Source organism: Colius striatus, chromosome Z (genome assembly GCF_028858725.1).
Source record: "Colius striatus isolate bColStr4 chromosome Z, bColStr4.1.hap1, whole genome shotgun sequence".
Classification (NCBI taxonomy): Eukaryota; Metazoa; Chordata; class Aves; order Coliiformes; family Coliidae; genus Colius; species Colius striatus.
Genome location: NC_084790.1, coordinates 59,360,206 through 59,384,688, shown reverse-complemented (window position 1 = coordinate 59,384,688; position 24,483 = coordinate 59,360,206). Strand labels below are relative to the sequence as shown.

The window sequence follows — 24,483 nt, the reverse complement described above, 5'->3', positions numbered from 1 at the left end:
GGTGAAGACTACACACCAGCAGATGCTCACACTGTGGTCTGTGCAGGGAACCATTGCTGGGACAGAGGAAAACCATGAGGAGGAAGGGGCAGCAAAGAGGAACTGTTATGGACTAGTCATAAAACTTCCATTAAACATTCCCCTGCCAGAAATGGGGCAGGAATCGTGCTATTTGAACGTTTCTTTCTTATTTCTCACTTGACAAATCTATTTTAATTGGTAATAAAGCAGTTTTAACCAAGACAAGTCTGTTTTGGTTATGACAGTGACCTGGCAAGGTACCTCCCTGTCTTTATCAAAACCCACAAGCTTTCTTATTCTCCCACTGAGGAGAAATTTTGAGAGACTATCTGGGTGAGTATTCGGCTCTTTGGCAAGGCTACCCCACCACAGTATGTGTAAAACAAAGAAATAAAAATGAAGTGCTCTGTCATATGAAAGAAAAACGAAATTATAAGTTATCATGTCCTTTAGGTTTTATTTGGGAAGTTTGTGAACACCAGGTTGTATGCTGGTCATCATGACATTAATTTAAGGTGCTCAGTGCTCAGTTTATCCTGTTTATCAGGGCCATCATATGTGTGAGAAGTAATATGATAATGACAAAAATAGTATTTTCCACATTTCAGTATCTGCAGGGAATGAGGAATAAGCTTTCTGAAATAAAGTTTTTGTTAGCTGAAGTTAGCACAGCAGATCTGAAAGCATCAGGTAATAATCCACAGCCTTAATCTAGTTATTCTCTTAGCATTTATTTGAAATATCAATACTTTCCATGATATAGTTTACACATTAAGCAGTAGGGAATTGTCTTCATTTCACATCATTCAGTACTGAAGTGGCACATTCAAAGCAGCACATTAAACCTCTGAAAGGGTCTGTACAATTTAGATAAATAGAACTCTGGATAACTAAACTAACAGAACTTTTGTAACTGTTACCAAAAGAATGCCAAGAAGCTAGGCACAGCACTGACCACACAAAATGCAGGAAGGAGGAACACAAGATAACCAACTAAACACATGGGAAATGTTTTTGCACATACAGCCACATGTCTTTAATTTCTCAACCCAAAAAGATAACAAATTTTATTTAGTCCTCAATGAAGGTAGAATATGCACAAATGATATTTGAAGTACACATGGTAGACTAAAGCAAACGGAGGGAGGGTCGTGTTTGGTTGGTTATTGTATTCCTCAGTGAAGACTTTACAAAGGATATCTGGTGCTTAAGCAGCATGACTTTGTGCCAAGACCTGACAAGAAACAGTTAACAAATGCCAGTTTTATTCCCCATTTTGCCCTCTTACTGGCATTTTGGTGAGCATGCACAAAGTTCCTGAAGGGCAAATTCAGGTGGTTTGTGGTCCAAGGTTTTTACTACAGGAATCCCCATGTAATGGTTTACAGTTTACCTCTGGATGGAAATAGGCCTCTTAACAATAATTAAGAATATAAAAATGAGCAGAGAGCAGCAAGACACACGGTACAGTGGTTTGCTTTCTGAGAAATCAGAGGGTCTACATTTACACTGTTTCTGTGAGAACAGCAAGCCAGTTTGGTTAGAAGATACAATCTTGGTTAGTCAATGTTAGACCTGTGTGAACTGAACTATCATTAGAAAGGGAAAGACAGAATGCCAAGAACTTTTCCCTCTTTTTATCAAGAACTAAGACTGAAAAGCAATACAGTGGTGATAGGCATTATCTTCCCAAAACCACCTTCAGTTCCTGCTGCTTCACTCTGAGTCACCCGCTGTGCTTGCCATCATCTTCCCAGCTTTACCTCAGTAATGGCCCTGGCTATCACCAGGCCAGCATGGCCAATAAACTAACCCATGCTATGTTGGTTCAGAAGATACCACGCATCACCACCACGTAGTATGACAACACGTAAACCAAAGATGCTCAGTGGGAATCGATGACTCTAGCCACTGCAGTTTGCACTTGTAAGGTGTAAGAAGCAGCATTTCGAAAGCAGTGGTACTGATACAACTATCTGGGTCGGAGGTGGTGAGTCAGCCATCCTAATTGGGTAATGGAACTAGAATATCAACGTAATTGATGGGAAAGAAACCTGACTGGCCATGAAGCATCCCTTCATACCAGTTTTCATCAATCTGGTTAGTGAGGGTAATGATATCACCCTCTTTAAATCCCAGCTCCCCTTCATTTTCTGGTTCGAAGTCATACAGAGCGCGGCAGCATGGCTGATCCATGTGAACACCTGTGGGGAAAAACACAAAGAAACAATGTGCTTCAAAATCTCAACACTCACTTTTTTTACCACTGTAACTACTACAGATGTGGCTGTTTCTGGGCTAATGAAACTTCTTTGACACCATCTAAATTTGGACTGTTAAACTTCATTAGAAGACAGCTTTCACATTTTGGCAGCCTTCAGTTTTCACATACAACTGCTAGTAAACGTGTGAGAACTCTAAAAGAATCAAGTTACAGTCAAGCCCACACCTAAAAGCATGGCTTGGAATCTCAGTTTTATTTGTTTACAAAACATAAAATATGAAGAAAAAGCCCTACTGTATTTCCAGCTTTACTGGCACAGAGATATTCTATTTACCTCAGGCAAGTAGTGTTAAGAGGTACCTTAAAGCAACAGCCAAGACATAATTGTGTCTTTGTCCTTTATTCTGAAACTTCACTCATAGAGCTATACTGTAAATACTCTGAATTTTAATATGAGGTTTCTAAAGACATTTTCTCCCCATTCCCACAAAACATTTGATTGCACAGCCACCAGGATAAATGCAGAACAAGTTTGAAACTGAAAGCTTTCTAACATGCTAGTTTGACACCTGACCATAAATTCCTTAGGGTAGCTAGTAGATATTATTCTAAGTCATTAGTTAGATCTTTGTATGTTATGTGAAATTAACAAGCATTCTTCCCATCCCCCATAATCCTCAGGCTTCCTCTGAAGTCTCTATACCTTCAAGCCTACCAAAAGAGAAATCGTTACTGGTCAAAATATTTAGGATTTAGCAGCACTAAAGCATAAGGAATCTTATATCCCTGCCTGACTTTCCACAGTAAAAGTACATGCACTTCTAGTGGCCAGAATTAATGGATATTGCCACTTCACCATATTGGCACTTCTAAGAACTGATATTTCACCTTTTTCATGTATACTGGCTTCAGGATGAGTAAGTTTCAGATTCAGACTTTTTTTGTATATTCATTTCATTCACGCACTATTGCTAGAAGGCTGATGTTTGAGCTGGTTTTAGGTAAAAAGATTCCATTTCTATAGATCTCAATACACTAAGTTTTTCAATACCAGATTGAATTTATTAAATTCTGTAATGAAACCTTCTTTCAATCCTTCATGCATCATTTACAGTTTATTTTACTTTATTTTTCATGAAGACTACTCTGTTGCCATCAACAAGCCTTACAACGTTTGGCGTCCTTGTTGCTACCAGCTGAAGTTTAGAAGACTGTGCCCATAGACTCTAATGACCATAGAACATGGGAGCTCTGAATGAGCCAACCCAAACACACATTAAAGAATTTTCAAAGAAGGCATTTCTCTGAAACTGATAAAGACTTTAGAAGAAAAAAAAAAACCCTTATTGAACAAAATGCTAAGTCCTGCTCTCTGAAGCAGAAATCAGAAATGCTGAAGAGGCACAGGAACATTAGTTTGCGCTGCCTTAGAACAGACAAGTGTCCACGACACCACAAAAAAAGAAGTGAAGAAGAAAATTACTTATGGCACAAGGAGAGCTGTACCATGACCCAATACAGGCTCATGCACAAGGAATCTCCATTGTATCCCCCTCTCTCTGGCATATTGAGGAGATTATGTAGAGTTTGCAAAATTATGCAAGACATTTTCCAGCTGCATGTACAAAACAGAGATTCTGTTGCTGCCTATATCTGGGATAATGGCAAACATTCACATCAGGATGTGATGGGAAGGAAGGAAAATCTGACTACAAATCTTCTGTAAAAAATCCAGTCTTGCAAGGTGGAGTGTGCTAGCAATAGCCACTGAAGTAAACTGCAATAATTGAGGTCAGAGTCTTGACAGAAGACAGCCCTCACCACAGCATGGGATAACAGACCATTATTGTGAGAAACAATATAGCTTTCTTAGTATGTGCTGATACATAATAAACATTTACTTAAGGTAATAACTACGCACACCAATGTAAATGCTTAATCTTGCTTGCGCCGCTACCAGTTTGACAAAGAAAATAACTCAGACGGCTTTATTTGAATGTTTAGTGATTTTTAAAAAGTGGGATAAGGTTATCAAAACCTCCAAATGTTGCTTCAGTTTTCTAAATTTTTCCATTTCGTAAAGATCTGAATTTCAAGGTGGATTTAGTACAGTAGTGTGTCTTTGAACTCTAGCACTAAGGAAATTTTTGACCCAGGCACACATTTGAAGTAGTGGGTGATCCATCCCAGTTCTCCTGTCACAGGATGTGAACACCATACAAAGAACCAACAGTTCAAAGAACTCTCTCCTATACTATCCTCATTCCCACTTTTCCTCACAACAGAAGAACCATCTGCAGTAGAAAGCACAGAACTTCTGCACTGTAGCAAAAGTTCAGTGAGCTGGTTTTCCTTCTCACAGTGCTATTGCCACTACCTGATGGTTTGGGTGTTGTGGCATGGGAAATTCCTCCATTATGCTGAGTATTGTCACCAGTTGTGAAATCCAGGCTCATACGGGGTTTGGGCTGGTATTCTCTCCTGGGCTGAGATGATGCCTCTTTTATTCTGTCAAAACATAAAGTTAAATGTCAAGAGTTAGCTTCTTGTTAGCAGATGAGATGCACCAAATATCGTTATTTCCATGGCTGAAGTTCCCATCCACCAATCACCCAGACTAAATAACTTAGCATTTGGAGTAATTTCTGGTTTACATTAACTTAAATCACCTAAAAACATCTGTTATGAGTATGTCCTGAGTTTAATTTTTCTTTCCCTCTAGGAACCTAGCATTTTGTCTGGCTTCCTTTTGACTAACAACAACAAAGAAGTTCTAATGGAAAAAAAACTGTTACGTGATTAGTAATGCTTATAGAAGGGCTGAACAAATATATCTGCCCACATTTTTAGCATGATTTTTGCTTCCATCCCTGGCAAGCCTTAACTATTCAGTTGGTCGATGCCAACTCTTGTCATTTTGTGAGGAGACACTGTGGGAATGTACTGACTTCATTTGCAGGCTCAACTCATTTGTAATTTGGAATACTTGTTTCACAAAGGCACACAACTCTAGTTTTCCTGACTCTCAAAATAAAAATAACATGCATCATTTATTTCAACTTACTCTTCTAATTCAGAATTCTAGAATTTCTAGGAAAGGCTACATTTTCAAATTTCAGGGTAAAATCCAGAGAAGGGATGATGACAGAATCAGAACAATTGCAACATATGTTTCTCATACTGCACTTGGAAGAATACTCGAGCCAAGACTTCCTTATTAAAAACACAAGTTGTTTTTTCTAACTTTCTCATGATCTGCCCCCGACTTGCTCTTGGTATGACGTTTTCATTTATCTGTTGAAAAGATCTAGTTCTAACTTAACCAGTTTTGGTCCCGGTAACAAGGGTTCCTCACCATCCAAAATATTATCAGTATTCATCAATCCACAGAGACTGCTTTTCTTCTTCACAAAGAAAAACAAAAGCATACTAAAACCAAGAATTAACAAACTCGTAAAAATAAATAAAAAGGCTTTGCTGTGTCTCGCTCATTAATAGAAGTTACTTCTTCAAAACACTGAAGTTCTGAAGAAATCAGAGGATCACAGAATGGTAGGGGTCTGAAGGGACCTTCAGAGAATACTTAAGCAAGTTGTGTTACACTTGATACTTCCTTGAAACAAATGTCAATTTTTACAGATTATGAACTAGAAGGCAATAGTTACAGTGACTTACTAAAAATTACCCAAAAGCTCAACACAAGCCATGTTTCTTAAGAAAAGAAGCATCTCCAAGGAAACCATTCCCACTTCCCAGCTGCTCTGTCATGGTACTCTGTCTTGAAGACTGCAGCCTCCTTTTTCTTGATGAAAGAGAGAGTTTAACAGGAAAAGCCTTTGCTGACCTTTCATATTTTATCAATTTTGCAAGTATCACAATGTTTGCCAAGTTTCTAAAGTTACAGCTCCTGGAATCATGGTATTTTACGGCAGTTTTTGCCTTCTGTTACTGTGTGGAAGAAAAATGAAAATTCTTGCACATGCAGCTCCTAAAGAAAGTTTTGAAGTCTAAAGGGCCCAGAAAGAGGAGAAGACTGGAAAGCGTTTTTCAATTTTTCCTGGTTTTTGCAGTCTAACTCAATTTTTCTAAAAAATTCTTTGGGCAATATTTTAAACTGGACAGTCTTGGCAGTTAGAAGACATTGTCCATGCTAAAGGACAGCACAAGCAAGTTCCATTCACATCTTTAAAAGTATCGAGAAAGTGGGTAGTATGTGTTGTAGGTATCACTGACAGTAAATAGTAACAAATTTTCTCAGCTTAAAAGTAAAACATTATTTATTTTCTGGTCCACATGATTATAAAAAACAACTCCCCAAACCCTGAGGCATGTATTCTATCTCCATCAAGAAAAGATAAGTAGTTCAAACAGTAAGAGCTCTATATGTCTGCTTAATCCCTGGCATAATCATATCACAGAGCTCTTATTTTTGTCCAGTGGTGTGGACAAAGGATCATGTAGGCAGCAAACTCTTTACAGTTACAGATCCATGGTAAGTTTACGCAAAATATTTACTTAATCTGATCTATAACTGCAGTCTGATGCAACACTCCGGAAAACATAAAATCATTCAGAACTGCAACTTAAAGCAAGGAAATTTCAAAAGGGCAAAGAGTTGTCTGAATTGATGAAGAAAGAGAAATCTGTTGCAGAGAGAGGCATGTTCACTTTCTGGTGTAACTTACGAACGAGAGAACAATCCCACCTACTCCTGAGGATTTTTTAATGCTTCTGTAAGGTAAGTGAACTGTGATATTCATTTAGAAAGGCTGAAAATCATTCTGTAAGCCATTTAGACAATACCACAAACTGTACACAGAAACAGCCTGCTGGATAGTCTACCTACCAAAACTCGTGCTACTCCTAATTGCAAAGAAAATTTAAGACTTAGAAGTTGCAAAGAAAATGTAAGACTTAGAAGTGGATGAGGCTTGCAGACTGTGTGCTCTTAGAAAATAAATATCAACAGATTCAGTAGTAAAAGAAACTGGATCTACACTAACGTCATCAGAAAACAGCAAAGAATCACACATAACTAAAAAACTGCCTTTGCAAGGTATGTGAACATTATCTGCCCCTGGGAATTCTGTCCAGGTTTTAGGAAGAGTCTTCCAGAACCACACAGACTAAAGAAACGTCCCAGTATGTTATGTTTCCTCAAAGAAGGCAGTGTGTGTGAGAAGCTTACAAATGCTATTTGCCTTATTTCAAGGGGGTACAATCTGTTTTATGTTGATGAAAAAAAAAAATCTAAATTAAAAATTCTAAAACTCTATTGAAAATATATTGCATCAATTCTGAGACAGCATTTGCAGATGCAGAAAGGGGGATGGAGGAAGTAAACTCAGTTAAGCCTTGTATCTGATAATGAAGCTGCAAAACAGTATTTAATGAGGTGGCAACAGATGAGGGTCCTACTACCTGTCTCAGGAAGTTCCTCAGAGAGATGAGAAAGTAAGAAGACAGCAATCATTAACACCTCTTAGAGACTACTTTGTGAATACATGCAGGAATGCCAAGTAATCCAAAGTTCCAAGTCTCACTGACTCACTATTTACAAACATTTGCTTTTGGTTAAATCACATTTAACAGATTTACTGAGCTGAGAAGCTTTCCTGAACTGAGTCCTCATTCAGTCATAGTCAGAAGTATATCCATCTTCAAAACATACAAATCTCAACTTGCAATTGCCTAGTGAAATAACCTTTGTTTTCATAAACACAGAATTACTAAGCTGCAAAAGGTAACAGCGTTGCGTTCTACTCAGAGGTTTTCTATTTTTGTAAAATAAAAAACCAATTCCAACAAACTGACCAGAAGTGTATTACCTATCTTCCAGCTTTGAAGTAACTCGCTGTAGGATCTGTGTGGCCTGCTTGTGGTACTCCAGCTGGGCTTGTACAAGAGCAGAAAGCTGGCTCACTTGTTCAATCTGTACATCAACATGCAAACATCAGACCTTAGGTGAGTATTAACAGCTCAGCAGTAGCACGTAAAGACAACAGTGACACTGACACCACAAAGGCAGTTTTAGTTATCTCTCTTAAAAACTTGATTCGTCTTTGTAGTTTGCGGATATCATGTATTAGTCTTTATTCATTACCATGTCTGGTTATGACCTGATCCAGAATGGCAACTGCAGCTCTTTTCTACAGATCATCCCCACGGCTGATTTGCATGAACTGTAGCCTGCAGGCCTACCTCCTTCAGCAAACTCTATGAAAGCAAAAATGAGGCTGTGATGAGAGAATTATACATTTTCTCCTTCTGACTTTGAGGGACACAAAACCATGTGAACTGTGGCCATGCTTCTCTTGTGCTCTAGCCTGTTAAGCAGACTGAAATAGGAAGACACTATGTACTCTTGGACACGGGATATTTGCAGGGAAGAAGACAGAATTCTGCTTCGTGAGGGAAAGAACCCACCAAAACTCTTGTGGGCAATGCAATTACCAGGAGTTTCCATAATGCACCATGCTGCAATGGTGTGGTGCAGGCCAGCACTATCTGGCCACACAGAGTTGAATGTTACGACAAGGATTAGAACCACGATCTTGTTATACCTCTTTCATTTCAGCTCAGTTATATTTAATTTCTAATGTGCAAGTACTTTCAGGTTTGTTATGGCTCTTCTACAGCCATCTGGTAACAAAATGAAGAATTAAATTAGGGGAATATTTAAACTCTATATAAATCCAATAATTTCCTTCAATAGAAATATTTAAACTGAGTTTCCTTTGAACACATATTCTGCAAGACAGAATTCAACTGAAGTGTTTCCTCCAAAAGAGATAAATTATTATTCTTGCTTGATTTTACAGTTTCTACATTAATTATAAATAGAAAACCTAACAGTTGAGCAATCCTAAAACAGTCTGTAAGCAAAAAATATGCTGCAGAGTCAGATTTGAGCAGCCTTATTAACTTTGGCATTCCTATTCACTATTGCATCTGTTACAGCAGAGAGCATGGGTTTGTTGTGAAGTTGTCATCTCTGATCTTTACTAACCCTTTCAGCAGTCCACATACTTGAGCAAAAGACTTGTCTCAAACCCCCAAAACCACAGCTAAGTAAAAGTCATGACTTACATTTCCATAATTAATTTACATTCTCAAATCCTAAGAAAGAAGACATTTTGGTTTTATAACACTACATTGTTAGGATACACAATGAGACTACAGAGGATTTATTTTCTGTAGTTCAGTTACCTACAAAATTAGTCCTACATGTGCATGCTATACATCACTACAGCTTCTGATCCTCTCACTGTGTCCAACAAGGAGGCAAGTGCTTTCCCATTGTACAGTGACAGGAATCTGCAATGTCAGGGATTTAATAAAGCTCTCCAGTTTTAAGACTGTTATAAACTGCCTTCACTGCTGAAACAATATCTCTCTGAGGTTCAGCTCAAAGATTAACAATGGATATCTCACGTCCATCTCTAGAAGGTTGAACATGCTTGACTCAGCAATTTCTTTTGATTCATCGAATTTCTCCAGAGCTTGGCGAAGTTCTTCATCAGGGAGCTTGCCCTGTCTTTTCTTTTTGTAATCAAAGTCCAAGCGTCGACCTTCCATTTTCTTTAGATGATGCTAAAAAAACAAAAATGTAAACACAAGCACAAACTCTCCTTATACTCCACTGAAATCAGGCAGTTTACCTTTGCAAGCATGTAGTTTTCTGTATAGCAACCCCTTCCCAGTGGGGAGAAATATAGAAAAACGAACTACGTGGTTTCACATATCATTTAAGAGCGACGGTACGCTGCTATCTGAATGTTAAAGATGTTCAACACTGGAAGTTGACCACACCAAATGGATAACTGCAACTGCCACCTGTATAATGGATACATGACTTTCTAGCTTTTAAACTATTGATGCAGAATTACCTGTACACTATGGTTTTTCCCTAGATGTTTACAAGGAAACTCTCTTAAAAGTACAATTTAGTACTTTTTTGCCTGTGTCACAGTTCTCAAAAATGAAGCAACATGGAAAACATTGTTATCATTTCATCAAACCAACAAAGGACCTTAATGTCTTCTTTTATTAAAGATTTTCTAGTTTGTTAACTGACTTAACAGTTATTCAATCTGTTTAGCAGGTGTCATATCAAGCTGGTGAAAAGTAAATGCATGAGCATAATTGTATTAGATGTTTAACTAATTTGTCATCCATTATGGTAGTTATCACCTTCTCAACTTTGTAAATTATATCAAATTGCCTAAGACATCTTTCTTCTACATATATTTTACAATATGAAAACCTTACTGAGCTCAGAAGAATGACTATTTATACAGATAAGCATTTGCTGAACAGAGAGGCACTTTTACCTTCACAATTAAAAAATTAGGTTATGTCTGCAGAAGCATGTCTGCAAACAGATTTTTCTCTGTAAATGCTGTCTGGTTCTTGGATCACTAATTATGTATCTCATGCAAGCCAACAGTGTTTCCTGGGAATGCTTCATACACAGTCTTCATGTAGACAAAGAGTAGAGCCAGTCTAGAAGCAACTATCAAAATGCCCTCACATGTCACACAGTAGAAAACTGAATGTAAACATCTGTTTATCTACTTAGTGAAATGAGCTTTCAAATGGTAGGATTAGAGTCCTGTTTTAATGTCTGCACAAGCTTGACAATTCTACCATCAAACACATTAGAATTTCGATCTTTCCCATTCTAAACCATCAACAAGACAAACAACCGAAAACTCAAGTAAAAAGAGACTAAAATCAGATCATTTGTGCATCTAAAAGCCCACTTAAAACTATATAACTAATGTAAATTTTCAACATACACATAGTCTGCACATTGAGCATTATTAAAATGACACATTGAGGTCAATACCTGTATTTCTCTCAGATCTTTGTCATGGAGATTTTGGAGTGGGTCAATGAAGTTTTGTTTCACTTCCATGTCTAAAGAGTCCTTGACCTCAGAAAGCTCCTTCATAGCTTCTCCAACATCTGCAAGTGCTGGTCCTGAATGAAAAGATGACCGTTTATCTCAAAACAACAGTTCCACATCAGTGTAGAATGAAACCAAGTAATTGAAATTTCAGTTAACATTTCAAGTCTCAAGTTTAGGAGAGAAACAGTACAATGCACTGTGTGAAAGCACATCACGGATTTTACACTTCTGCAGTCCCCAGAATGGCCTTGTAACACAGGGGAAAATTGAGGAAGCATGCTGCATCAAGATAGCCTCCTCATATATCCTCTATACCCCTTGTTGTCTGTTCATTCCTCACTTAGTGAAAAAGAACATGCTAGAAAATAATTATCTGTACTTGGTCCAGTGTTGTCATCACCAGATACTAGACTGCATACAAAATAACTCTAATGTAAGGTCAGGTCTCCCTCTTTGATCAGGGAGACTGGTAACTATCAAATGCAAAAATTCTTAACAATTTCAGGTTTGTTTTTTTATTAAAGGTTTTTTTGATGACACTACCAATTTCATACACTTACTCAAGTTCATAAAATTGAGTAAGAATTAGATGCCTTCTGATATTAACTTAAGGGCCACAAATTTTACCACTTTGATTTACCTCCTCTACATAAAACAAAAGTAAGAAGCTCAAAAATACCCTCTTGGTTTGAGGTGCAGGTTGGCAGAAAAATATCCACTTTCAAAGAACATGAAGGGGCTGAAAAACTAAAAATGTGAGAAATCAAGAGAAGCTTTCTCTCTGAAGCAGGGGATGCTAGCAAATCTAGAGAGCCTGCCAGATTCAGATGAAGAGCCATAGTAGCTGCCATTAGTTAAGAACGTGAAAATAATTGTCCTGTCTGTTCTGTTGCATGATAGTAAAATCATCAGGGAATATACAGTAATTTGCACAAATGAAATTCTGCTAGTTCATTTTCCCTTTAAAAATTTGTTCAAAATTTAGCAAATCAGAAAACCAATTAAGTGGTCTGGGGCGCAAATCAACCTTCATCTGCCAAGATAATTAGTAAATTACACAAAATGAACAAGAAATCATCTTTTTCCATTGCGTATTTCACTATGCCAGGAACAATAGTTTTTGAAGATTCAGATAAGCAGCAGAATTTTCACAGTCCTATTTGAAGGTCTTCTGTGTTGCCATATAAAAATGGCCACAGAGAATTCCAGACAAATAGGACAGAAAAGCAAAGGATCCCATCATGACTGCCATCCCTTTTAACTAGTTGAACTATTGAACACAATGGTAAGTCTCAGTTTAACATTTCTGACTCAGGCAGCTGTAAACTCAGTTTGGACTTGGAGGAAAGAGCCGTTGACAGACAAGGCTGGAGTATTCACCAAGTGCTTTAAAATGTAGAATTTGGTCAGGAAAAAAAAGGTCAAAGTCTATTAAAAATCTATTCTTTGCCATAACAAAGACAATAACATTTGTTTTTTATTTATTTCTCCATATATAGACAATAAGATTTCTGAACCTGTACATTCAACACATCCCTGGTAACATCAACTAACAGAGAGCCTAAAATGGAAACAATTTGACTCCCACACACAAAAAAATCTCTGGTCCAAATCCACAAAAGATATTCAACAAGCGTAGAGAGATCCTAAAGGAGAAGTCTGATGACTCAGAACTCGGATGCTTCTTGCAGAGGTTCTTCATTTATAAGAGTGCAATACTTCAGCAATGAAAGTTACATTAAGTTTTACTACCACTTCTATTGCATTATAAAGGAAAAGGAAGTAATAAAGTTACCAAAGTTACATTCTTCTCCAAGCTCTCGGCCAAATTTCAGCATTGCATCTGCTAGCAAGGCTTCAGCTTGAGGGTAACCTGGTCCCTTTTCCTGTCCTCGAATTTTTGACATGGTGTTGATCATGCTGAGTTTAGCTCTGGAAGCTGAAGCAGGAAAGTGACAGAGGTTATAAAAATGCAATAGCTTGAATACACAGAGAGGAAAACATTCTTTAAATTTAACAGAGGTACCTACAACGTATTTGAAGGACATCATCTACATTTAGGATTTAGTCTTGTTTTTCATCAATTATTTTTAGAGGAAAGGTCTATTTTACAGGAAAGTTGGTCACTGACTTTTTTCTTCTGCTGGTATGCCATAGAGGCTCTGTCCTGATCATTAAGTCAAAGGTTCCCTTGAAATTACTTTGACAGAATAAAGTTCAGGAACACTCCCAAGATAGCATGTTTGACATGTGCTGCAACTCAGATAGAAAAACCTTAAAGATATCCTCACATTCTTAATCTTAAAATCCTTGGGTACCAGATGGACAGCAGACTGAGCCAGACTTCCTCTCAAGGAAAAATCCAGACTAGGTACACTCAAGATTAAGCTGTGGTGCCCCACATTTTTAAAATGTTTCAAAGTTTTTCTGTTGTAGAATATTAAATAAAACCTATGTCCCCAAATATGATGTCCAATAACTTTAGAAACACTTTTTGGGTTTTCTGGGAATGTGGGAAAACTGACTTCAATATGGTTTTCAATTGTACTTTAGCTTGTATTTTATTTCACACTCACAACTGCAGATCAAAAGAAAGCCCACCATTATCATAACAGATTGAAACAAAGACAGAAAACATAAAAGAACTAATTTGTATGACTATGTGCTTTAGTGAATTTCTGCAACTACAGAATATGAATGACCTGCAGAGAGTGTATTAACTAATGGCCCTTGGCCTCAAATTTTGCCAGCTGAATCCTGTTGCCAGTAAAACTGACTCAGTGAGTGTTTCTACCTGCACCATTGTGTGTGTGATGGAAGGTCAGCTGTGAATGGCTTTATCTTCCTCCTTGCAAAGGCTTAACTTTGTTATTTGCTCTTATGAGTTAGTATTTCTGTTTACAAAACATTAGTAGCTCACACTGTTATGTGCTGATTTCACTGGTCAGAATTCAACCTGGCACAGGTTCCTGCAACAAACCAAAACATTAGCAGACTGGAGTCAACAAGTGTTTTGCTCTTAATTTATTGTTGAAAGTGCATATTAAGACATGGTTCCCGTCGTTGAATGTTTCCCTTTGTGGCATACAAATGTATGCACAGATATAGACACAGAAACAGATACAGGAAAATTGGGCAAGTATCATAGTACTTATTTTGCTTGAGCAGTGGCTATGAAAAGATAAAATCTTTAACATACACTAATTACAGTTTTGTAAGCTTTCTCACTACCCTTGAATGGCACAAGATCATGCCTTTCAGCATTTGAGTTTCTTGCTGCCTTCTGTTTCTACCCACTACAAAACCACAGTCAACAGACTGGCTGACTGTTCAATATAAGAAACCGCATTTTAATGAAGTGCTTGTCCTTTAAAAATGGCATTGAAATGATAGTGGCAATGGAAAATACAGAAGCACAAAAGAAACTAAGGCACAAACAAAACCAGTAAGGAATGGAAGCAGCAAGCTGAATAAAAACAGGATCAAATGGGAGTTATTTTCAGAAATAAAACAAAAAAAATCTAACAGGGAATATGAAAAAAAATTGAAGTGGCTGTATTCTGGAGAGGCAGGTAAGAGCAGAAGTCAACAGTTACAGGAAAGAATGATAGAGCTGAAAGGACAATAAGGGATGAGTAAGAAATAAATCATAGAGAGAAGGAAGGTAAGCATGAAAAACTCATGCTTCAGTGATTCATCTAATAATTGAATAACAATTACACTAGAATCCTGATTTAGTAGAAAATCTTACATCTACAAGGGGTCTCTTTCCATTTTTTCTTCTTTGACTCCGTTAACTTCCGTGGGAGTGGATGTAGGTTTATGCTCAGTCAATCTCAAAACCCCATCCTGAGCCCTTTCTTTTCTATTGCTTTATTGTGCTTGTGTCACTTGCTCTCTTCTCGAGTGAGGACAGGTACAGATGTACAAAACACCATAGAGAAGTGACCTGAATGCTTGATTGTTTTCCCAGTTGCATACCCTCTCCTGTACATTGACTTTCACAATGTCACTACTGATTCACCTTAACATGAGGTGTGAACTGAGCACATCATGAGAATGTTGCAAAAAGAGTTCAAACAAACTTCAGCAGTCAGATCAATCACTCATTCCTTGTACTTTCAATCTTGTTCATCCTGCATCTCTTTTTTCTTTAAATTATGTCACGTACATCTCCGTGGGAAGTCTCTGAGCCTTTATCACATTCAAAGTAGTTACTTTCAGCTGCCCTTCAAAAATCCCTGGGTTTTTTCTCAGAATTGGGAAGTCCGAAAAGCTATCTATCTTTCTCATTTGCACTAATCTTATGCCAGCATCTCCTTTCATAAATTCATCTTTGTCTTTAATCCCTTCCTTCCCCTTCCCTTTCCCATTTACTTTCTTTTTTCCTTTTCCCTTTCCTTCTTCCTTCCAACATTAATTAGCTGTTTAGTGAAGACAGTACTGCATACTTCATTTATTGATCCTTCAAAACACCATGAAGCCAATTGATCTCTAGCACCACAGTGCAGTTATCTAAGTATACTGATGTTTTCAGGGCACATAATACATATTGAGGAACCTGTGCTATGTCCCAAACCCTCTTCTCCCTTCAAAATCCAAGTAATATTTTAAATCAAATCGTCTTTTAAAAATCGCTGTTAAAGAATTTTTTGCATTACTTTACTCTCCTCTTCCCAATGTAATATTTCTAACTTTTATGAAAATCGTAAAGCAAACTGAAAATCAGCATTTTTGGTGCTCTAGGTTACAGGGAGAATTTTAAAGAAGACTTTTAAAATTTTATTGAGAAAATAAGTAATTTTCCATGTAATTCTTCTCCGTATAGACAGCCCTTTTGTAATTGGCATAAAATTACCTATCAGGTAATAGGTGGAAAGTCTTCCTTTCCTCTTACTTCATCTGCCACCATTGCCCAGCTGCAGAATGAATACCACGATCTCATTTGATATGCAAGAAAGTAAACTTTCCTCCTGCCTATTACCATTTTAATTTTCTGGTCTTACTTGCACATGCCACAAGCAGATGTAGGTGTGTGTAGATAGAGCATGGAAACTTCCTTTCCTGCAATACCACACTTACATCAGCCTAAAGTGTCTGAAATCACACCATCAGCTACTTCCAGAAATTCTTCTCTCTGCTGTTGCTGTTGAGCCTCTTCCACGATTCACAGCAATTGTAATCACTTGGATGTGTCAAGAAGGCAGCGAGAAGCACTAAACAGCCAAAGTCTATTCTATGTTGCACAACAGCAGCTTGACAGTAGTTAAGAATTTTATCTCTAGCTCCGTAATGTTTGTCAGTCCTATCGGCTTCCCTGCACAATGCTTGTTGATGATGAGCAATGAAGCTGTGGTCTCAAGTCATAATCAGTATTTCATTTGTTGACATAGAAATAGTTCTAATTATCATTATTTTCTCTCTAGCAGTTCTTGAACCTGTAAATATTATCTCCCCCTTTTTTCCGAGTCCACTCGCAGAATCATCAAATTATCCTTCTTTCTTCTGTGGTCCAACATAAAAACATGTTAGACCGCAGAATTAATTATATACAATTAAATAATACATTACATATAATTATATGTAATTAAAATATGTTTAGAACATAGAATTAATACAAATTGAGCTATACTAGCAACAGTCCTTTATCCTAGCAACGTGGAGTTAAAATATTTCACACTAGCTCAAATTTGCTTCCAGATATTAGGAAACAAATTCCTCATAGTGAATGAGTGATTTTGGTCTGTACTTCCATGAATACTCTAAGATTCTTATGGTAGATGAAAGGCTTCATTTTACCTTCATGCTTATTGTGCACAAGCATTGACTCCATCAGTGGAACAGGCTGTTCAGGAAGGGTGTGGAATCTCCTCTGGATGTTTTCAAAACCCGCCTTGATGTGTTCCTGTGTGATCTGATCTAGGTGAACTTGCTTGAGCAGTGGGGTTGGACTAGATGATCTCTGAGGTCCCTCCCAAACCCTACCATTCTGTGATTCTGTAATTTATGCTAGTATCAAAACCCATATGTTCCTAGATCACTATGGTACTTTTAAGCTCTAGAATGTAATAGTTTAGTTGATTATAAGAGCTGCAGATCATCCCTTCTTGTGAGGATCCTTTGGCAAGAGCGGAGTGTGCAGTTCTCCATCAGCTCAATCATAAAACCTTGCTCTCATCTCCCCGTGGAATCCAAATATTTTCTTTCTACTTGGAAGATTACATTTAGTCATCTCTGATTATATCTGTCTGCCCTTTTCTCCAGTTCATCATCAACAGCTCTTTTGCGTCCTTCCCTTTGTAGAAATTCTAATGATGAATAAGCAGAATAATGAGAAATAAGAAATAATCGGGTAAAAGGTGTTATTACATCTCTTCCTCTGCACCGCATGAGGTTGCTTCAAAAATTCATCTCTCTTCCCATGGCCTGCAAGGACTGCCTGGTCCCTTTCCCTCACATAAGTTGAATGACCAGGATGACAGAAGAAAGAGTTGTCTCATGCAGACACCCCTGCTGTGCCACCGCACCCATGGGCTGCTTGCCTAGCCCGAGCCCACCCATGGAGTTGCCCGTTGCCTCAGGTTGTGGCTGCCCTGGTTCCCCTAGCAGTGGGGATGGGCCCTGGCTGCCAGGGCCTGACTTGCCACCTCTGGGGAGTCCACAGCCACCTCCAGCTCCCAGAGAGCCCCACATGCTCACACTGCTGACATTCAGATGCCTGCCAATAATTACACCTGCTTCTAGGCATATGCTGCCTCCTTACCGAAAGTGAGAACACACAAAAGGAAAACAAGCTTTCCAAAGCCAGTTTCCATTCCCCCTGAAAGCCTGATACAGAAGGTTGAACTCCTCTCTCTCTGTTACTTCACAGCAACTTCCCTAATTTTCTGTTAATCTTAACTGCACCAGTAAGGATGAGATCTGTCAGACTTGAATATTGTTGAGAAAGAGTATTTTCAATAAAATTGCTCCAAATACTGTGAGACTGTGAAGTTACATTACCTGGATTAGGCTGAAGATACTCTATTGTCTTTGCCATAATTTCCATAACTGCCCTGCTGGTAACATCCACTTTCTAAAAGACAGAGAGTTAACAAAAAGAAGCATGAAAGAAAAGTGTTAGACAAAATAAAGACATTTTACTTTCTTCTTTTTGTTGAAAGCATGAATGTACCATCTGAGCTCACAGCAGACCCATGCTGAAGTGAGACCATTAGTACAGAGTGCCTCGGGACATGTTAGGAATTTGAGACTACTTGTACAATGCTGATACTTTACATCACCCTGGAAAGCATCCACAAATAGGGAAAACTTTTTGATAGAATAGTCACTGAAAACCATTTGAAGAGTTAGCTATCTTTGATTCCCTAGTAACTGGTAAAATGAGTGGAAAGCATATGTCAATCAAAATCAATTGCCAATGACAAAACAGGTTGTCTACCCCTTTCAGAGTGACGTCTAGTAAAGTTGGGGTAAGGATGACCAGGTATCACTCCATTTCCAGTTTCAAGAAACCTATCAGCATGGACACATTGACCCTTTATTTCCCTTGCCTGACTCCATGAAGAATTATTTTGTATTTAGGAGCTTAAAATACTTAGGATTTAATAGCATTACCGTAACAGGAATTCTTGCTTTCTTAAACACTCCACATGAGCTTCTTAAGCTGCATATAAGCAAAGTACGTAGCTACTGTCCCTCCTAGAATCCGGTCCCAAAGAAAAAAGTGCTGTTTTGGGAGATTTGAGGATCCCCACAACCTGTCCTGTACTCTGCATTTATGAACACACATTGCATTTCACCACAGGGCAGCCTGTGTCCCACAGAGTGATCTCTTTTAGCGTAATGGCAACTTCCTATTTTAAAAAAGAACACCTGCGATAGGATGGTTTCAGCACACTCTGACTGACGTCTTTCCCCGTTTCCTGTTGCCACTGCCATCTGCCAGGTCTTGCTCTGTGCTTCACAAAAAGAAGCAGAAGAGGTCTGCCAGCCCTGGGTGAACTGCTTGGTACAGAGCCCAGAAATGGCTAGAAGGCTGCAGAGGAGAGTGAGGGCAAGGGAACAGAAGGTCAGGGATAAGCAGGCAGGGAATGTATGTTCACTGCTTGCAGAAAAGTTGGCAAGGAACATGTGGCCAGGCAGGGACTACAGAAGAAACTGATGAAATTACTCCATTCTCTTCTCAAATTTCAGTGCTCTTATCTCCTGGGTTGCCAACCCATGCCACCCACGAGCATGATGTGGGATTCATCCCTGGTTTCTGCAATGTCCTATTTTCTACTCCAAACTGTGCATCAGTTTTCTGAATTTTTGTTAGCATCTTCCAGTTTTGACAACAGTGCCTATACTTGTGGCACATTCAAAGTGAAGATAGGCAGCTAGGGAGAAACCATCTCTGCAGTGATTTTACTGCAAGTAGTACAAAAGCTATGCTCCTCTCCTTTATTTTCCATCCAAGCCTTTTTCTCACTATACAGAAGTACAGGTCACTAGCTTCTGTTTGATCAGAGTTACATATCAGATATGTACCCTACATACCACCTAGCAGTAGCCTGTGTACAAGATTTGATAGTCAAAGCCAGAAAAAACCTTGCCCCTACTGATCCTTTCAAGTGAAATATTATTGTGGCCACAAATAACTGTGGCTTGTGTTTTTCCCCCTTCCATCATTCAGTACTACCACTGCCAGCCTCAGCAAGTAGTCTGTTGAGGGATTAGCCATGTACCACCTAAGTGCCATTGACCCAAGGCACTTTACCAGTGGAGGCTGCCTAACAGGACTTTTCAACCTGTGAATGAATATCCCACTGCCATTGTCAAATCCATTCAGCAGAGAGCTCTGGCTCCTCTTAACTGAGGCTCAAGGATATGAGAACTATAGATATCCTTTGCCATTGAAATGACCATCTTGTGGACATACTCTCTGTGTTCAGAGGTCCTCTACAATGGTTCAACTGAAGTTAACTCATAGCTGTCATCAGTCTCAACCGCTAAATGAAATACAGAAAAATTAATGGTAATAATGAATATACATATCTGTATTTAGACTTACCCTTTCCATTTCCTTGAAGTCATCATCAAGTTTGGTTCCTTCTGCACCACCTACTTTTTCACTCACTTTCTGCAGTTAAAAAAAGAACAACAAACAGATTCAGTAACAACAGAAAAATCTAGCCACTGAGCTTTCCTGTGGAAACATTGGGGGTTTATCTTCTGTTGATAGAACAGTCAGACATATTATTCTTTCTGAAAAACTTATTCTGAACACACTTTAACTCAATTTAAACAATCAGAAAATATGTTACTGCTTAAGTCTGAGAGGCCAAATTTTCTGCTGGTGCTTTGCAAGATCACACCTCTTTTTCTCTGTTTAATGAATGTCTGTATCTTGGAACTTATTAAGAAATTAACCAACAAAGACAGATTTCCATTTATCAGACAGAAATATCCACAATTGTGTGTGCTGATGAAAAAGAAAGTGATTGGATGAATAATGTGGGGAAGGAATCAAGGTGCTACAAAATTTCTCATCAGAACTCAAAAATGGCCTCAGGTGCTTTATCCAATGGTTTGTGTATTAATGCAACATCAAGGGTAACAATCATGCCTAAGCAAAAAGCAAGAAGCTCCCAAGGCCCGACTCTGGCCACTCAGGAGACAACATGCACCCACTTCTGAGAAGTCTCAGAAACATACTGACTGAAGACACAAACCACACTTTCACCATTAAAAATCAAGTTTATCATTAAAAAAGATACAAGAAACCTTTAAATTCACACTATGCAAGAACTTGAGGTTCACGAGTTATATATAGAATACCCATTTGACAGCCATCTTGTAAGGAATGAATTTGGTGTTATGTCTTTAGCAAGTACTTCATTCTTTTATAAAAGATGACGTTTTAAAACTAATTGAAAAAAACATTTTTGTGCTACCAACCATTCCGCTTCTCTGACTCAGTGGAACATGTTGAACTGAGTTTCCCTTTACTGTCAGTAAAAGTGACAGTGGCAGACTTGAAGGGTAACTGCTATGCAGCACCATTCAAGATTGCTTTTAGCAATTGCACTGTCAATCACAAAGTGTTTTAGTGGTGTAATTCCACAACAATCAGGTGTGTATGATCCGATGAATGTATTGGTATTTCACTGGGCTGGTATTTGTCATAAGAAATTCTTCAGACATATGTCTTTTTCTTTTCTATCCATTTTTAGCTCTTTGTACTGAATACCATTTACTTTTACAAACTTTCTTGGGTGCCTCTGAATCATATTTAGTCCATTTTAACTAAGTGTAAACACTCATTTTAGTGAACTTTCATCTGCAATAAACAAGGAAAAACAAAATTAAAACCGCACTTTTTTCCCTCTTGGTTTCAATCACTGTTTTAACTCTTCTATAGATTTCTTTTAGTATAAAGAGGGAGACCCATAATCAATCACTCACATGCCATTAACAAAATCTAGACATTTGATTAATTTAAAATTCACTCCAGCTCACCACAAAGCTGCAAGAGCAACATGGCCAAGCACTTACTAATACAGGCTGTAATTATCTGTGCAATATGAAATGGCTATTAGTTCTGTTTGTTTTCTGTCAGCACCTTGCAAATTACAATCTAGAATGGTGTATTAATTAGACATCAATACTATGAATTATCCTGAAAAAAAACAAAGAACTTTACTTATCCCTTCTTTCCTATGCAGAACTGATATGCACATTCATGCAGACACTCACTTGTCACTAATTTGAATGCAGATGAGTTTTTATGGTCTCTGTTACTGAACAGAGATTAGTGCAGTTCCACAAAACCTCACTCAGTGATGTCAGGAATAATTCTGCAGTGGACAAGGGACAGACTCAGTGTTCTAAAACATGCTGTTTATTTTCCAATTCAACATGTTAACAAAGGAAGCATAAAAGACTGGAAAGTTTCTTCACCAATCCACGAATGAATCTTCTGCAAATGAACCTCCTATTAGCAGACGACAGGCAAAATCTGCACAGGAGCTTTCTACTACAAAGATTTCAGGTCCCTGAAAATGACAATATGCAAATATGCTAGTACTTAAATTTCCAGCCAGATTTTGAACAACTGAAGTTCAACTCTAAGATATAAAGTACCCAAAGATAATTAAAGTTCCATCCATTTTAAACTGTAGCTTTACCTTTCATCATTCTCAGATATTGTCAAAGTTTATGAGGATATGCAAAGACATGGATGGCTTATCATCCCCATAGATCCCATCTCACATCTACCAACCATAGGAATTACTCTTGCCTTTCATTATCATCATTACTCTTACTAAGGATGGTATGATACTCTTAATAGTGCAGCTCTGTAGTCTGCTGGAGCGGTCACTGCAAAGTCAAAAAGGCAAGTAATTCCTTTCTTCTAAACATGCACTCCATTTTGGGTCACTTTGGCAACATTAGCCTCACAACAAAGGTATGTACCAAGAAGAAACTGAATTTGTAAAGCACTGGGTCAAGTACCATTACAGACAAACAAAGGTGAGTCAAGAGAGACCTGAACTGTTAGAGCTGAGTGACTCTTCTTTCAGCGTAGTTGCATTATAGGTCCTCAAGGAAGTATTTTCACCTTCATTATCCAGACAAAAATCTGTTTTGGAACAGCACTGAAAAAATCACAGAAAAAGAGCATCTGAATCAAAATCCTATTTGAAAACTTAAAAATTGGGTTTTTTTGCTTGAAGGCCACAGCCACTCAGCAGTCAGAGATGAGAAGTCAAATTAAAGCTTCAAACTAGGAAAATAAAATTAAAGAAATTAAATCCTCAAATGTGCTTTCCAATAGAGCAGAAGGGGAAAATCTACTCAGAGAGAAGATTAAGCCCCCTTTGCAACGGCATAACCTAATGTGGTCAGCTGGGGGCAGTGGGCCTGAGAGCTGATCAATCTTCAAGCACCACTTCCTCCAAGCCCAGGATCAGTGTGTCCCAATGCGCAAGAAAGGAGGAAAAGAAGGTAGGAGGCCTCCACGGATGAGCAAGGATCTACTGGGACAACTCAGGCAGAAAGCAGCCATCTAGGAGAGGTGGAAACAGGGGCTGGCTTCTTGGGAAGTGTATAGGAGCATTGCCAGGGCATGCAGGGGTGCAACTAGGAAGGCTAGAGCCCTTCTAGAACTAAATTTAGCCAGGGAAATTAAGGACAGCAATAAGGCATTTTTCAAGTACATCAGCAGGAAAAGGAAGTTGAGGGGGAATGTGGGCCCGCTACTAAACACAGAAGGTGCCCTGGTGACTGAGGATGCAGAAAAGCCGAAGTACTAAATATCTCCTTTGCTTCAGTCTTTACGGCCTAGGCCGGCCCTCGGGAAGCCCAGTCCGGCAAGGATAGTAGGATAGTCAGGACAGCAGAGAACTTGCCCTGGGTGGAAGAGGTGTAGGTAAAAGACTTCTTGACCAAATTTAACACTCATAAGTTAATCAAACCTAATGGGATGCATCCTAGAGTGCTGAGGGAACTGACTGATGTGATTGCTAAGCCTTTCTCCATCATTTTTGAACAGTCATGGAGGACAGACAAGGTGCCTGAGGACTGGAGAAAGGCCAATGTCATGCCAGTCTTCAAAAAGGGCAGGAAGGATGACACAGGGAACTACAGGCTGTTCAGCCTCACCTCCATCCCTGGAAAGGTGATGGAACAATTCAGCATTAACGTCATCACTAAATATATGAAGGAAAAGATGGTCATCGGGGGAGTCAACATGGATTCACCAAGGGGAAATCCTGTTTGAGCAACCTGATAGCTTCTAGGAGGGCATAATCGGCTGGCTAGATGAGGAGAGAGCAGTGAATGCCATCTACCTTGACTTCAGCAAGGCTTCTGACACTGTCTCCCATAACATCCTCATCAGAAAGCTCAGGCAGTGTGGCTTGGATGAGTGGACCATGAGGTGGAGCTACAGCTGGCTGAATGACAGAACCCAGAGGGTGGTGATCAATGGCACAGAGTCGAGTTGGAGTCCTGGGAGTCCAGTGGCATTCCACAGGGAACGATTCTGGGGCCAGTCTTGTTCAATATCTTCATCAATGACCTGGATGAGGGGACAGAATGTACCCGCAACAAGCTTGCTGATGACAGGAGTACTGTCTGATTCCCTAGAAGGCTGTGCTGCCATTCGGCAGGATCTCTACCAGCTGGAAAGTTGGGCAGAGAGGAACCTCATGAGGTTCAACAAGGACAAGTGCAGAGTCCTGCATCTGGGAAGGAACAACCCCATGCACCAGTACAGGCTGGGGATTAATCTGATGGAGAGTAGCTCTGCAGAGAGTCACCTGGGAGTCCTGGTTGA

At 38.8% G+C, this 24,483-nt stretch overlaps 1 protein-coding gene across 1 annotated transcript in view; it reads right to left on the bottom strand.

Moving 5' to 3' along the window:
• Nucleotides 1-490: 490 nt before the first annotated feature.
• The window catches only part of SH3GL2 (SH3 domain containing GRB2 like 2, endophilin A1), a 100,735-nt gene continuing 76,742 nt past the window's right edge, over nt 491-24,483 (bottom strand). The window contains exons 2-9 of the mRNA XM_062017380.1: nt 20,215-20,283; nt 18,162-18,234; nt 12,955-13,098; nt 11,097-11,230; nt 9,680-9,838; nt 8,074-8,177; nt 4,623-4,753; nt 491-2,225 (exon numbers count right to left, since the gene is read on the bottom strand). Coding sequence (XP_061873364.1) covers nt 2,026-2,225; nt 4,623-4,753; nt 8,074-8,177; nt 9,680-9,838; nt 11,097-11,230; nt 12,955-13,098; nt 18,162-18,234; nt 20,215-20,283 — 1,014 coding nt within the window. The 3' untranslated portion in view covers nt 491-2,025. The remainder of the gene's footprint in view (nt 2,226-4,622; nt 4,754-8,073; nt 8,178-9,679; nt 9,839-11,096; nt 11,231-12,954; nt 13,099-18,161; nt 18,235-20,214; nt 20,284-24,483) is intronic.